The following is a 15,980-nucleotide window of genomic DNA, read 5'->3' as shown; positions in this document are numbered from 1 at the left end:
CCACTTCTCAAACTTATCAATGAAAGAACTGTGTAGTTTAAAGCAGAGTTAGTAGAATATATATTCAGCCTTTTTCAAAAAGGAAAATGACCAAAATTACTTCAAAAAAATACTCTCATATGAGCCTACATCGCATATAAGCAAACACCTTAAACTGCTTTAAAATAGCCACATACTAAAAGAACTTTGTATCCAAAATGTTAAAAAAAGAATGTACCGAAACATTTAATACTTAATTGTGTAGACAATAAAGAGCCATATACTGGTAAAAAGCTACAAATATAAAATTTTTCAACCATTTACTGTACCTTCCATCAGTCCTTCAATGGCACACACTCATGCACTATTTTTGTATTTCGCAATCATTTCCTTCTTCGACTTGATTGTTGTTGTCACTGTTTTCCATCTTTCCTTCCACTTATCACTAACTTTCATAGGACCCACTATTGTAGGCAGAAAAAGGAAAGAAAACAAACAAAATCATTGATAATTAGATGTGGTCCCTCTCAAACACAAGAGGGATGGCGCCGATTTACTGAACAAGAAGAAGAGATCGAGCAAGGCATTATCGCCATCTACTGTTAAGGAGTTTTACTGACCCTCCGATTTTTCTTCTTCTTGCCAGGGTGAAGGCCCACGTCACACTGAAAACAGGTCCACGACCCACTTTTGGGTCCTGACCCACCAGTTGAGAAACATTGCCTTAGAAAATAGTCTTTAGTGAAATTTCATATATAAGGCACACATGAAATTACAACTTCTGTAAAAGCTAAGATTGTATTCGAAAAGAATGTGAGACAATAAAAAGATGTTTCATAGAACATACACGACCATTATCAAATCAGTTTTCCTCATTAAAATAAATTGATTCATTCATAAATGGTTACCATATATAGTAGTATTTTATTGTAATTATGCTTTTCCAAATTGTATTCATCGTGTTTTTGGTCTATAAGGTGCACTTGATTACAAGGCTTTTTTTCTTTTTTATTTCTTGCAAATTTGTGGTTTTAGGTGCGCCTTATTGTCCCGAAAATACGGTAATTAAAATTTCGGTTTCTACAATCATTCTGCATAATAATGATTTTTATCAGTTAAAAACAGAAATCAACATTTGTTTGAAAAATTAAAAATTTAAAGAAACTGATTAAAGAATACTTAATATAATATTTTAGTTGTTTTGAAACAAGAAATATGCTGAAATAATTGGTTGTGTTGTTTATTTGGTAGATAAAAAAACTCGTTTACACAAATTATCTTTGATTTTATTCGACATAATCTGTAGTGCTGTGAGTAAATAGTTTCCCGTGTTGTGTTTGTAAGGTTTATCATTGCTTAATAAGGGGAATTGGAATCATTTATTGGAGAGCAATTTTTTGAGTTTGACAGGTATGTCATTTGTACAAATGCATTACTATTTAGATCTTCTGCCTCTCCACATTTTAGTAATCAGTAATTATTTTAAGCCCGTTTGTAAACAAAGAATTACAGCAATCTGCTATTTATGCAGATACAAAGCTGATAATACTTTTCATTCCAGCACGTCAGCATGCGATCAAGGAAATGTTCCATGGAGAGCCCAGACGATGGACCCAAAAAGTCCACATCCAAAGGGTCTGAAAAACAAAAAGAAGAAACAAAAACAGACTCTTTAAAGAAGAAGAGATCTAAAGTCCAGGGAGAGGAAAATGTCAGCACATCAGAAAACAGAAATCCAAAAATCGACTTGTCCAAGAAGGATTTGCTCCAGCTTCTGGGGATCATGGAGGGTGAAGTCCAGGTGAGACTAGTCCGATGGAACCTCTGCAATCTTGACAAGAATGGTTCGAAACAATGCTTGTATCCACCCTGTTCAGGCCCGAGAAGACATCATCAACCTGCTGCGGTGTGAGAAAAGTGGACCTGAAAAGTCGGAGTCGCAGTACGGATGGTCAGTTCCCGCCAAAGTGTTGCTGGCCCTGCAAAGAGACGATTTTGTGGACGCTCACCACAGTCGGCAGGCGGACAATGTGTATGAGAAGCCCATGGCCGAGGTGAACACATTGGAATCTCCTTCTGACGCGTCACCAGATTTAAAGAACAGGGACGCTTGAGAGCAATTTTTTTTCTAAAACCTATTTCGACACTCCATACCTATATGTTGCAGCCTGAAAGATCTAGGTTTTCCCATAAATAGTTTAAAGAGTAACATAAATATCTTAAACCTGAAAAAATAATAACCTGAGTGCGCTGGAGCAAAGAACTGAGTTAACACAAGGTAACAGTGTAACAAAAGGGTAGGTGTATTGTAAACATAAGATAATAGAACAGGAACTTCAACAAAATAATTCACCTCCAGACATAGAAAACACAATAACCTAATAAAAGAGCTAAGAAGGGAACCAGCTAATCTAAATTTGATTTAGCATTAGTTGGTACTAAATAATACACACTGTCTCTATACGGCAAAATATACTGTTACGGGCTATCATTGCGAGTTCTTAAAAAAGGAATGTCGAGCTCAGTTTTGTTCTATAGCCGGACTTTTTGTTCTGAGGCACGCCGGATCTAAAAGAATGTTAACTCTGAATTTTTAGCTTTTTTTTCCAGTACAGTATTATCTCATCTCATCTCATTAGCCGTACCGCTTATCCTCATTAGGGTCGCGGGGGGGCTGGAGCCCATCCCAGCCATCTTCGGGCAGTGGGCAGGGGACACCCTGAACTGGTTGCCAGCCAATCGCAGGGTACAGTACAGTATTATACTTTATCCAAAAAACAAGCTTCGACTTTTTTCCAGTCAGCCCTTATTTTTCTTTTGGTTTGTCAATTGCTTGATTTTGGATTCTTTGTGACCTTGATTTTGGTGAAAAGTGGGGGGGAAAAAATAAAAATCATCATCATTTAGCCTAAATTAGTAAGCTACTCCTCACATTATAATCATGGATATCAAGGGATATTTTCTAAACACAATTTGATCAAAAAACAATGGATAAAAAAAGATTTGCACATTTGGCATTGATTGTGTTAACTGGTTTATTTTATCAGTCAAGTGAATGCAGTTTTACACCTGAACCAACTCACTACGCTAACCAAACTCTACATTGCCCTCTAGCAGACATAGAAAGGTTTCCTTTTTTTTTTTTTAATTATAACTTTTGATAGAAATTACCTAGAGATTTGCTTTTTAAATTTTTTTTGGGGTTTGAACAAATTCATTGACACTAATAACAGCAAACAAACAATGTGAGGTATGTTCACAATTTTGTTATTTCTGACAAAATGACGGTTTAACATTTTTTTTCTGACATTTTCAACATCAATTAAGTAATTTTAGAGTTATTATCCACACTTTTAACATTCACAATTTCCTTATATCATGTTCTAACAATATGAGGTTTGAACATTTTTTATCGACACTTTTAACAGCAGTTAACCAATGTGTAAAGGGCAATACTATTGTGCAAGGGCATAGCTCTGTCTTTTCAAATGGGATTCCATCCCATACTCAGAAGTTTAAACGGGCCGGAAGAAATTATAAAATGGGCCAAATGTTTGACATGGCTGACATAACCCTGAAGAAGGCTGGATTAAGCAACGATACCCAAAATCGGTATTCGCCCGTCCTTACTTACAACCATTATTGGTAAATCATTATTAACATGTTTGCACGCATATTCAAAAAAAGTTGTGTTGATTTTCACAAAAACGTTTAATGTTCAGTTGGATCGTCTGGAGGACAAGCAAAGGGAGACGTACCGCCGCATGCTGGAGCAGCTTCTGCTGGCTGAGAAATGTCACCGTCGCACCGTTATGGAACTAGACAGCGAGAAGAGCAAACACGCCGATTTTATCAATAAAAGCGATGACTTCACCAATCTGCTGGAGCAAGATAGAGAGCGGTAAGTACGTCTCAAACGGGTATACTTAGGGTACTTGAGGGCACTCCAGAGGGTACGTCACATTTGAAATAATTTGAAAACTACAATGGTTGTAGACCATGAGAACATCACCCGTGTTGGCACGCGGAATCATTTCATGGTGGCATTCTCCTTTTTTGTGAATGGAAAACCCAAAGAGTAAGAGTGAGTCCAAATTGAGACTAAAATCCTGAAATGGTGGTATAAATAAACAATCCAAATATATATATATATATATATATATATATATATATATATATATATATATATACTGTATATATATATATCTCATCTCACTAGCTGTACCGCTTATCCTCATTAGGGTCGCGGGGGGGCTGGAGCCCATCCCAGCCATCTCCGGGCAGTGGGCAGGGGACACCCTGAACTGGTTGCCAGCCAATCGCAGGGCACACAGGGACAGACAACTCATTCGCTCATTCACACCTATGGACAATTTGGCCCGGCCAATTCACCTGAAATGCATGTTTTTGGAACGTGGGAGGAAACCGGAGTGCCCGGAGGAAACCCACGCAAGCGCAGGGAGAACATACAAACTCCGCACAGGAAGTCTGGAGCTGGATTTGAACCCACGACAGGGGTTGTAGGGGCACCATTTCTTGTGGTGTGTCTTGGGCAAGTGCAGCCTGGTGTATTTTGAAGTTACGGAAACCACCTTTAAAGAGAGACCACTATGCAGTACAAATTTAGCTGAAAGGTTTTAAAAAAAAAAGATCAAATATATTTGAGAAGCTCCTTTTTATCATCACTAACCAAACAAAGTTAGTAGTATTTTGCTAGTAGTATTTGGCTGAAAAAAAAAACATTTCATAAGGAAGCATTGCTAAAGAAATGTTGAAAACTACTGGATGAGATAGTAAGACATAGTGTGCTTGTTTTCAGACTCAAAAAGCTGTTGAAGCAAGAAGAAGCTTACCAGGCCCGGAAAGAAAAAGATTACAACAGGCGAATGGAGAAGCTCGGAGACCAATTGGTCAAGCTCAAGTCCTTTGCCCTTATGTTGGTGGATGAGCGGCAGATGCACTTGGAGCAACTGGACCTGCAGAACCAGAAAGTCCGAGTGCTTACTAACAAGTTGCAGGACAAAGAGCGACGGTTAGCAGACATCACAGATGTTGCAAAGCAGGACAGCCAAAAAGTTCTCAAACTGGAGGCAGACCTTGAACATAACGTGGCAACTTCCAAACTTGAACAAGAGGAAATTATGGGTAAACTGTCTGATCAAGAGTCCCAAAACCGACAGCTGAGACTGAAGCTTGCTGGACTAGCCAATAAAATGGAAGAACTACAGGAGAGCAACAATCGGTTACAGCAATCAGACGAGGACCTGCAGGATCTAAGGGTTAAGATCAGTAAAGGTGAATGCGGAAACTCCTCACTCATGGCTGAACTGGAGACCCTCCGAAAGAAAGTTTTGGAGATGGAAGGAAAGGACGAGGAGATCACCAAGACCGAGATTAGGTGCAGAGAGCTCGGAAAGAAGTTGCAGGACGAAGGGAACATCAGCAAGGAACTGAAGTTGGAGGTGGACAAGCTGCAGAAGAGAATGTTGGACTTGGAAAAACTTGAAGGCGCTTTCGGTAAAAGCCAGGCGGAATGTGTGCAGCTCCATGCCAAACTGGAGAAAGAAAAAGAACTTGCGAGTGACCTAGAAGATGAGTTAGAAAAGCTCAAAAGACAACTCAAAGAACTGGAGTCACTGGAGGCAAAGATAGAGGGGTCAGAGTTGATCCTTAAAGATGATATCAAGAAGCTCAAGTCATTTACTGTCATCCTGGTGGATGAAAGGAAGAACATGTCAGAGCGACTGAAACAGGAGGAGGAGAAAAGAGAAGAGTTGAATCAAAAGTTTAAATCTGAGGAATGCAAGGTAAATGAAGTCACTGAGAAACTGATCGAAGAGAGCAAAAAACTCCTCAAATTAAAATCTGAGGCAGAGGCCAAAATGACGAGAGTCAGTGAGGAAATTAATGACTTGAAAGGTAAACTTAGAAGGGAGCAGGAGCAATGTTGCCAGCACAAAACTGATAAATGCGAGATGAAATCCATAATGGACGAGATGCAAAAGACAAAGACCAACCAAGAAGATCAAATTAAGGAGCTCACACTGGAATCAGAAAACCTCAGGAGCCGACTTGCACGACTGGAAATTGTGGAAGGGGATTTGATGAAGACCGAGGACCAGTATGAACTACTGGAGAAAAAATTCCGGACAGAACAAGATAGAGCCAATTCCCTCTCCAAGATCGTAGACGAAATGACTAAAAAGACAAGTCAGCTGGCCAAAACAGAAGATGCCAAAACCAGAGATCTGGAATTGCATGTTCAGGCTTTGAAGGAAAAAATCCATCAGTTGATGACCAAAGAGGATCAATTATCTCAGTTACAGGCCGATTACTCTGTCCTCCAACAGAGGTTTTTGGAGGAGGAGGAAAGAAGGAGGAGTGTCAGCCAAGAGGTGACCAACCTCAGCCAAGAACTAGAAGCCAGTAGGCGGTACAGCCGCACCTTGCGATCTGGCGTCAGAACGTCTAGCGTCACATCCACGGCCGTGCAGACTGATGCCCCGGCTGAATGTTCTGCTGATGATTTCATTCGTGAGTCTGTCCTGGAGGAGAAGCACCTTATGAGCAACCTAAGGCAACGTGGTCTAAAAAAAAACACCGTTTTACAACGCTACCCACCTGCAATGGCAGAATTTGGGATGAAAAGCATAAGGAAGAGTCCCGAGAGAGGGCAACTTCACTCCCCCCTGTCTTTCTCCCAGAAACCAGGCCAACCGCTACACATCCGGGTGACACCTGATCATACTGATAGCACCGCAACCGTGGAGATAGCTGGACCACGAGCCCGGGACTTCTTTTCCACCACAACAGTCATCCCAACTCTCGGCTTTCGCCAACCTCGCATCACCATCGTTCCGAAAGCGACCACCGTCTCGGCACAAAGCCGAACGTGCAATGTGACGGATCCAGTGCGATCCCCCGTTACGATAACGACCATTTCGAAAACCACAAGTCCCAACAAGGACGACAGTCGCCGGGCGCCATTGTCCATTGTTACAGTCAGCACCAGTCCGGCGACTCGAGCGCGAGATTTATCTGAACAACCACTGGACTCTTTCCTAGGACCCTTGCGTCGTTCCGTTTTCACAGTAGGTGGCGATAAGCGACCCTCATCTGCCCCAATTTTCAGCAGCAACGTGGTCACAACAGAGGACAAGAAGATTCACATCCGTCTAAGGAACCCTGACAAGCAGGACAATGAAACCGTCCAGCCGCCATTGGCATCTAAGAAGGCTGAATCTGGCAAAATGAGCAGCAGCTTAACCATCAAGCCTGTCAGTGCTGTTACGTGCAAGTCATCTACATCCAAGGTGAGAGTTAACCCAAAGGATTTCCTAATACTATTTGTAGTCTAGACCCCCACTAAAAATTGTATTCTGATTAGATTTGTTTTTCTTTGTTGCTTTTTACTTAGGCCCAGCACATAAAAACACCATTACCACAATAAACAAAAGGAAACATCTAAATATTTGGACAAAAAAAAAACAGTTGTCCCCCTTCTCTAAGTACAAGGTTTATATATTAAAACCTCTTTTCAAACTGTTGATAGATACACAGAGCTAAATCGAGCTCCTTTTGAGCCCTAAACACAGTAAGATGGCCTGGATGAAAGGAAAATGGAAGTTAACCTACCTACCTACCTACTTCCTTATCTCACTACCTACCCTCCTACCTCACCACATACCTACCAACTTACCAGGGTTGGGTAGGGTTACTTTAACTTGATTACTTTCAATTACTTTTGGATTACTCCAATACCAAATATGCTAATAAAAGACAAAAAAACCTAAATATGAATAAAATGACTAAATTTTGTGCAGGCTTGGGAAGTAACGGAATACATGGAATGGCAAAAATGATGTTGGCAAGCTGTTTGCATTTATTTTCATTTTGTTTCTGGCGCGTTTTATGTTCGTTTTGCCGGAGATCAAAGCCAGGAGAGAAAGCTTACCACGTGTTGTGAGTCATAATTTTATTTATATTTAGTTTATTTTGTCTTTTATTAGCATATTTGGTATTGGAGTAATCCAAAAGTAATTAAAAGTAATCAGGTTAAAGTAATCTTACCCAAACCTGCAACTTACCTACTTTACTACGGTACCTTACCACCGACTGACTGACCGACCTACCTACCTACCTATCTGCCTACCTCCCTTCCTATCCTGAATGACCAACCTACCTACCTACCTGCTTATCTACCCAATAGACCTACCAACCTACCGACATATCAGACCGACAGACCTACCTACCTCTCTACCTACCTGACCACCCTATTTACCTATCCGACCAAACTGCCTACGGCCTTACCCCCCTACTTATCCGAACGACAACCTACCTACCTGTTTATCTACCCGACAGACCTACCGACCTATCCTAACAACAGACCTACCAATCTACCAATCTGAACGACTTACCTATTTATTCAACTGACAGCTCTATCTCTCTCTCTCCTGCAGTGTTCTAGGATTACTAGACTATTGTGAATTTATTAGAAAATACTAACTTGATAATTATGTATTCTGCTGCAGACGAGTTGGGCGTCGATGACTCACATCCCTGTGTCTAAGAAGGTGGACAAGACGGGAAACGAATCCCGTGAGAGTCAGGTTCTGAAAATCGAGTTGAGAAAGTCATCGCCGGCTTCTTCTGCACTATAAGACCAGAGCTGGACTTTACTCACACTGCCAAAGGACAACGTTTACATTCTTCCTAACACAACTGCAGTTTTTGGATATTTTCACAATTGCATGGTGGTTTAAGATATGGTCAGTTTTCATATTGAAAAGGCGTATTCAAGTTGGTAAGTGTAAATACCGTAAATTCTGGACTATAGAGCGCACCTGATTATGAGCCGCACCCCCCACATTTTAAGAGGATAACCGCTTTTGTACTTACACAAGCCGCACCTGTATATAAGCCGCATGCGCCCACATTATAACATGTACAATCACAATATTAAACCAATCTCTATTTTGAGTCCCGCGATTTTAACTGAGGGGTTTTTAAGGGTTATTGATCTATCTTCGTTATTCATTATCCATTATCCGTTATCGGTCAGTTCATTATACGCTACGAAGCCTAGGAGCCGGGACACTTTCTCTCAGCCAAAAGGCTAAGCTAAGGTCCTAGCCCTATAGCCTTGTTGCGATCATTGCGAATGCACCGTTCCCGGAGGTACTGCAATACCGGGCCGATGCGTGGAGTGGACAGAGCAAGCTCTTATTCCATCTCCGGATTGCAAAAATCAAAGGTCATGGCAAAGGCCAGACCATACTGTATTCTGCAAGGAGTAACTGCATAGACAGTGCACAATCATAAAGTACACAGCTCAAAAACCACAGTCGGCAAAACAACGGAAAATGATACCGGTACTTAACATGTGATGCAGACCTGCAGAGTCCGGGTCCCGTTATAAGTGATCCAAGGAAAAAAAGTGTATATTTCCAAAGGTAAGGGTGGGAAAAATATATATCCACTATTGTCTGCCGTGTCCTCAAACACTCACCTTTACTGGTCTCCACTTCCCGTCATCCCCGCGTCTGTTATGCCCCTTCTTTTTAATTGGTCAGTGCAAGACTTATCAGAATAAGTGTCCAAAATAAATACAAATAAATACATTACAAAAATATACAGTCGCAAATACATATTACACATGGTTACACATATTTACAAAGAAAGACGGTACACCGAGAGAGTTTTCAAAGCTTTAATAATAATATCATAACTTTCATCCCAAACCGTGGCTGTGAAGGGTAGCAAAACGCTACTAGGAACACGCTCGCGACACAGTAAATGTGTCTGTTAAAGAACACATACCGTACATGTAGAGGTCACGATAAACCGTACTCATTCTACTCCTTATGACTGACGTCATCAAAGTCGTCTATCTTCAAAACGGGGAAGAGACTTTGTCGTATCAAGCTTTAATAATAATATTATAACTTTAATCCCAAACTGTGCCTGTGAAGGGTAGCAAAACGCTATTAACAACACGCTCGCAATTGAGTTAACGGGTTTGTTAAAAAAAACATACCGTGCATGTAGAAACCACGGTAAACCGTTCTCATCTTCCTCCACATAACTGACCTCATCAAGGTTGTACCCCTTTAATATAGGAACGAAACTTTGTCACATAGACGTCGTCCCACGCTCTCTTGATCAAAAACACGCTAGCAACACGCTCGCAAGGTAAAGTTTGCGTGCAGTAGCTCTGTTTCCTTCCTTATCGGACTGCTCGAATGCGTTTAGCTTGTAAGCTGCGTCATCGGGATAGTTACTCTATTGCACAAAAAAGGAGACAAAATTGACTTAAAAAACTGGCGACCCATAACGCTTTTAAACGTAGACTGTAAAATTTTCAGCAAGCTTCTAGCAACACGAATGTCTGTTGTCTTGGGAGACTTGGTTGATCCAGACCAAACCTGTGCCATTGTGGGAAGGAAGATCAGCGACAGTCTCATGCTGATCCGTGACACCATTTGTTATGCAAGAGACAGAAACATGCGACTAGCGGTCCTAAACCTAGACTTTGAAAAAGCCTTTGATCGAGTCTCGCACCAATACCTCTTCAGGGTATTGCAAAAATGTGGTTTCCCCCAAAAATACATCAATTGGGTAGGACTGCTATACCGAGACATCTACAGCAAATTCATGATTAACGGGAATTTATCGGAAGCAATCGAGATCAACTGCGGTGTACGTCAAGGTTGCCCTATGTCTCCCCTTCTCTATGTTCTTTGCATTGAACCTTTGGCACAAATGTTAAGAAAAGATAGATTTGTCGAAGGCATCAATATCCCAGGAAGTGGGGGACAAATTACCAAGTGTGTTTTGTACATGGATGATTTTAATATTTTGTGTACTGACCGCGCATCTGTTGAAAGAGCCCTTGACTTGACTGACCTGTTTGGGAGGGCGTCTGGCTCAAGGCTAAATAGAGAAAAATCGCAAGTGAAGTTTTATGGAATGTGGAAAGAGACAGAAAAGGCAGGACTCCCGCTGACGGTGTTAAAGACAGACCAGAAAATCCTAGGGGTAAAATTCAATGCGGATGGAGGAGGCGAGACCAACTGGGATGACGTGACAAGGAAAGTTAAGCAAAAACTTGTTTTTTGGTCACTAAGAAAACTGACAATAGAGGGGAAGGTCCTAATCATCAAAGCGATCATCCTCCCAATGCTTTTGTCAATCAGTTTAATTTTTATGCCTAAAAGAAACGTGCTGTTACAAATGGACCGAGCCATCTTTCGCTTTGTCTGGGGCTCAAAGTGGGAAAGGATAAAAAGAGATACAATGAAAAAGAAAAAGGAAAAAGGGGGGAAAGGAGTGCCTGACCTCCAGCTTTTCCTGGGAAGCAAATATGTCTCTCTCCACTTCCAAAACGCTGTGGGCCCACCCAACAACCCGAAAAGTCAAGCAATGACCCGTTTTTGGATGGGCTCATATTTGCGGAAGCTAAAGCTTGTACCAAACAATCGTTTGATTCCAGTTTCGTTTAACTTGCCACCAACACATCTCTTTATTCGGGCTTTTTTGAAGAAGTTTGATTTGGAAACACAAGAATGTCACACTTTACAAAACCACAGGGCCCTTATTGCTATTGTGCAAGAGCGAGCTACAGTAAGCCCTGTGCGGGGGCTTGCGTTTGGCGAATCCACAACGGTTTGGAGCAACGTCAATCATCCTGCCCTCCCAAACAGACTACGAGACTTGTCATGGATGGTGGCTCATGAAGTTCTCCCAGTCAGAGCTGTAATGCACCACCGAGGAATGTCAGCGACTTCGACGTGCCCTCGACCTGGCTGTGGCGCCCAGGAGTCGGTGAGGCACCTTTTTTGTGAGTGCAGCGCTGCCAAGGTCTTGTGGACAATGGCCGAACAACTAGGAAAGTTCCCGGACTTGCCAGCAGGAGAGGTCCCTGATGCACAGTACGTGCTTTACGGGGTGAGTCGGTCGAGGAGGCATCGGAACGACTTTGCCAGGGACTGGCTCACTCTCGCCGCCATCAAGGACGCCATCTGGACCTCCAGAAACCTGCTGGTATGGAGGTGCAGGCAGATCCCCCCCGTGGCTGTGCTCCAAATGGCTGCAGATACCATACAATCTGCGAGCGGCGGGCCTAGGAAGCAGCCATAAAGAAGACTCGTCTGTACCCACCCGGAGGGGGGAGCCGGAGCTACGCTGTGGGAGTCCCGGCAGCAACGGCCTGGGTTGTGGAACCCAGAAGGGAGAGGACCCACGCAGAAGGGAAAGGACCCACACAGAGGACTGGAAGAATGCTGCTTGGGAGGGTGGGATGGCAGAGCTATGCCCTTGCACAATAGTATTGCCTTTTACACGCTGGTTAACTACTGTTAAAAGAAAATAACTCTGAAATTGTTTAATTGATGTTGGAAATGTCAGGAAAAAATGTTAAAACGTCATATCGTCACGTCATATTGTCAAATATAAAAAAATTGTGAATATGCTTGATGGCTGTGTTTTGCTGCTGTTGGTGTCGGTGGATTTGTTCAGACCGAGGACAATCGACTTTGGCCTGGACGGATCTATTGACACTAACAAAGATGTTATATAATGAAATTGTGAATATGTTTGATTTTCGAGAAGGTTTGTTCAAACCTCACTTTGTGTTTGCTGTTAAAAACGTAATATTGGAATATAATATTGTGAATGTGCTTAATTGCTGTTGAGATTGTCATGATTGTTTTCTGTTTTTAGTGTCAATAAATTTGTTCAAACCAAAAAAAAATGTGCCTTGAACTCGAGCGCCGCTGGCGGCTGTTAGAAAAATTACATAAATTGGCCGCATCACTGAATAAGCCGCAGGGTTGAACGTTTGGGAAAAAAGTAGCGGCTTATAGTCCGGAATTTACGGTAATTGTTTTAAGTGACATCAAGTGTGGGTGTTCAGCACCAGTTGGTGGTGAAGAAGAAAGTGGAAAAGGAACAATGGAGTGGTTTACGAAGGCAAAAAGTGCAGTTACAGAGCTCCCAAACAATGGAAATCATTTCAGAATGGAAAATGAGAATTTTCAGATTTGTATTTTATTTATAGTAGTATTTAAAGGGACAGTGTGTATTATTTGACCTCTAGATGATGTAGTGTATGGGTCTCCAGCGTGGTGCCTGCGGGCACGAGAGTGCCCCCTAAAGACAGTTTAGGTACCCGCAGACCTGTTCTGAAAATAGCTCACCAGTGCTGGGTCATTGTGATTTTCTAGTAAAATTATTTTCTATTGGTTGACTGAGTCTTTTTAATCCTATTTAATAATACCATAGTAACAATATAGTAATAACATGATAAGTTATTTTAGAAATACAAATTCTTGGGCTTTATGAAAAAAAAATGTATTCAAGTATTTATAAGTATTTTTAAGCAATTATTCAAGTTGAATGAGAATCAAAACATGTGTTAAACAAATATATTTATTCATTCATCTTTTAACTAATTTATTTTACAGGTAATAAACAAAGTAAATTCCAATTTATGGATTTTATAAAGTGGATGAGTAAAATACTGTTTGTGCAGTTTTTTTTAGCTAGCTAACTTATTTAGCTTTGTAGCTAACTATCCTCCCTACATTTTTAGTTTTTTACATTTTCTGAATGCTATCGAGCTAAAGTTTTACCTTGATTGCTTGTTATCAAGTTAATTTTTTGTCTCCTTTCGAGCTAGCTATCTAGCTTTGTTTTTAGCTTTTGTTCTGGCTATTTAGATGGCTTTTTTGTGGTAGCCGTTTCTCATGCTCCCTCTCCGGAATCGAACCCTGTTTCCCCGTTACCCGTGGTCACCATGGTAGGCGCAGAGTCTACCATCGAAAGTTGATAGGGCAGACATTCGAATGAGTCGTCGCCGCCTCGGGTGGGCGAGCGATCGGCACGAGGTTATCCTGAGTCAACACAAAGGGGGGGCCGGTGTTGTGCCCAAATCCGACACCTGTTGTGCCCACACAACACCTGTCAGGCTGGGCTGGGATATCCACAATGTAGATTTAAAACCTCAATAAGTGTTTTTATCTGAATAGTTCTGCCAATAGAGAATTTATATCTTGAATATCTCTCACATTAACACTTTAAATGACTATTTTGGCTGCAAATGTCTGTTTATATACATATATATGTCTGTTATACACATATATATATATATATATATATATATATATATATATATTTACATTTAAAATCTGAGCCCTTTAGTGTTACCTGTGGTGTTCCGCAGGGTTCAGTACTTGGCCCCCTTTTCAGCATTTACATGCTTCCATTAGGTGATTTTATTCGCAAGTATAATATCAGTTTCTATTGCTACGCAGAAGACACTCAACTTTATCTTCCGATGAAGGAATCTGCCACACTAAACTGGAAATTTGGAGGCCTGCCTCACTGAGATAAAAGAATGGATGTCACTCAACTTCTTGCGCCTTAACTCTAAAAAGTTTGATGACATTACCACGATTTTAGCTAACCTGCATTGGCTTCCTGTTAACTCAAGATGTGATTTCAAGGTTCTGTTGGTAGTATACAAAATCATGCAAGGACTTGCTCCGTCATATATTTCAGATTTAATTACCCCGTATGTGCCTTCGCTCTGAAAATGCTGGTTAATTAGTGATCCCAAGAGCCAAAAAGAAATCTGCAGGTTCAAAAGTGTTCTCCATTCGGGCCCCGGTGCTGTGGAATGCTCTTCCCTCTGAGATTCGATCAGCAACCTCAGTGGAAATGTTTGAGTCTAAGCTTAAAACACACTTCTATTCTATGGCATATGAATAACCTATATATTTTATGTTGACAATATCTGTGTATTATTTGCCTTCGTGTAGGTTCTAGATCAGGGGATGGTGTCATACTAGTCTGTAGTTTGCAATAGTCTTTGATCTGTGCAGCCCTTTAAAACTCTTTGTGATTAAGGGCTATAAAAATACTGTATTAATGACTTGACTAAAACACTAACCTTCCTTGGGAGCTAGTCAAGTATACGGTGCATTACATCTGTGGTTGTGACTACTTTTAAACTGGCCAGAAAAAAAAGAGGTTTCATGTGAAACTCAGTCTATTCTTGTTCCAACAAATGAAGGCTATCCCATGTGAGAAATTGCCAAGAAACTGAAGATCTCCTGCAACGGTGTTTACCACTACCTTCAGAGAACATCACAAACAGGGTCTAACCAGGGTCGAAAGAGAAGTGGCAAAAGGACTAGTACATTGGAGTCTAGTTGACAATATCTCTATACTATCTGTAATTGCAACATCCATTGCAGCCTGGTCATCCTGAAAGGGGGATTACCACATGTGCGGTCCCTTCTCAAGGTTTCTTCATTTTCCTCATGTTGAGGTTTTTGAGATTTTCTTTGCCCTCATGTTTGTTTTAGATCAGGGGATGGTGAAATAATAGTCTAAAATAATTGTCTGTGCAATAACCTTGAACAGGGGAGGGTCCCTCAGCTGTGGAAAACATCCTGCATCATCCCAGTCCCGAAGAAATAAAGACCTGAGGAACTCAACGACTTCAGGCCGGTCGCCCTGACATCACATGTGATGAAGACCATGGAGCGGCTGCTGCTGCACCACCTGAGGCTACAGGTCCGTCACGCCATCGACCCACTGCAATTTGCTTACCAGGAGAAGGTGGGAGTGGAGGATGCTATAGTATACCTGTTACACCGATCCCTCTCTCACCTGGATAGGGCGAAGGGGGCTGTGAGGATTACATTTTTGGACTTCTCCAGTGCCTTCAATACCATACAGCCTCTGCTACTGAGTAGGAAACTGACAGAGATGGGAGTTAGCTCACACCTTGTAGAATGGATTACTGACTACCTGACAGGCAGACCCCAGTATGTGAAACAGGGGGGCTGTACATCGGACACTGTGGTTAGCAGCACAGGATCTCCGCAGGGGACCGTTCTCTCTCCGTTCCTATTCACTCTATATACATCGGACTTTAAGTACAACTCTGAGTCCTGCCATGTGCAAAAGTTTGCCGACGACACTGCGATCGTGGG

General features: G+C 41.6%; 1 protein-coding gene and 1 pseudogene across 1 annotated transcript; one reads left to right on the top strand and one right to left on the bottom strand.

The window, feature by feature from the left end:
• The first annotated feature begins 1,549 nt into the window (after positions 1-1,549).
• Positions 1,550-8,765, top strand: LOC148346160 (filamin-A-interacting protein 1-like). The gene is made up of 5 exons (XM_088325125.1): positions 1,550-1,780; positions 1,857-2,033; positions 3,702-3,880; positions 4,799-7,292; positions 8,511-8,765. Exons 1-5 carry the CDS (start codon positions 1,550-1,552, stop codon positions 8,637-8,639), a joined length of 3,210 nt encoding a protein of 1,069 aa, XP_088181251.1. The 3' UTR covers positions 8,640-8,765.
• A 369-nt stretch (positions 8,766-9,134) lies between these two features.
• On the bottom strand, positions 9,135-9,276 carry LOC148346159 (U2 spliceosomal RNA; annotated as a pseudogene).
• Positions 9,277-15,980: the final 6,704 nt, after the last annotated feature.

This window comes from Urocampus carinirostris, chromosome 20 (genome assembly GCF_059441175.1).
Source record: "Urocampus carinirostris isolate Australia breed hairy pipefish chromosome 20, RoL_Ucar_1.0, whole genome shotgun sequence".
NCBI classification, from domain to species: domain Eukaryota; kingdom Metazoa; phylum Chordata; class Actinopteri; order Syngnathiformes; family Syngnathidae; genus Urocampus; species Urocampus carinirostris.
Note: the sequence above shows the minus strand (reverse complement) of the source record. Positions and strands in the feature narration are given on the sequence as shown.

Excerpts from the sequence above, each read along its gene's own strand:
- LOC148346160 (XM_088325125.1), top strand. The coding sequence starts at position 1,550 with ATGCGATCAAGGAAATGTTCCATGGAGAGCCCAGACGATGGACCCAAA. Across the intron at positions 3,881-4,798 it reads CTGGAGCAAGATAGAGAGCG|ACTCAAAAAGCTGTTGAAGC; the intron begins GTAAGTACGTCT and ends GCTTGTTTTCAG. Across the intron at positions 7,293-8,510 it reads GCAAGTCATCTACATCCAAG|ACGAGTTGGGCGTCGATGAC; the intron begins GTGAGAGTTAAC and ends ATTCTGCTGCAG.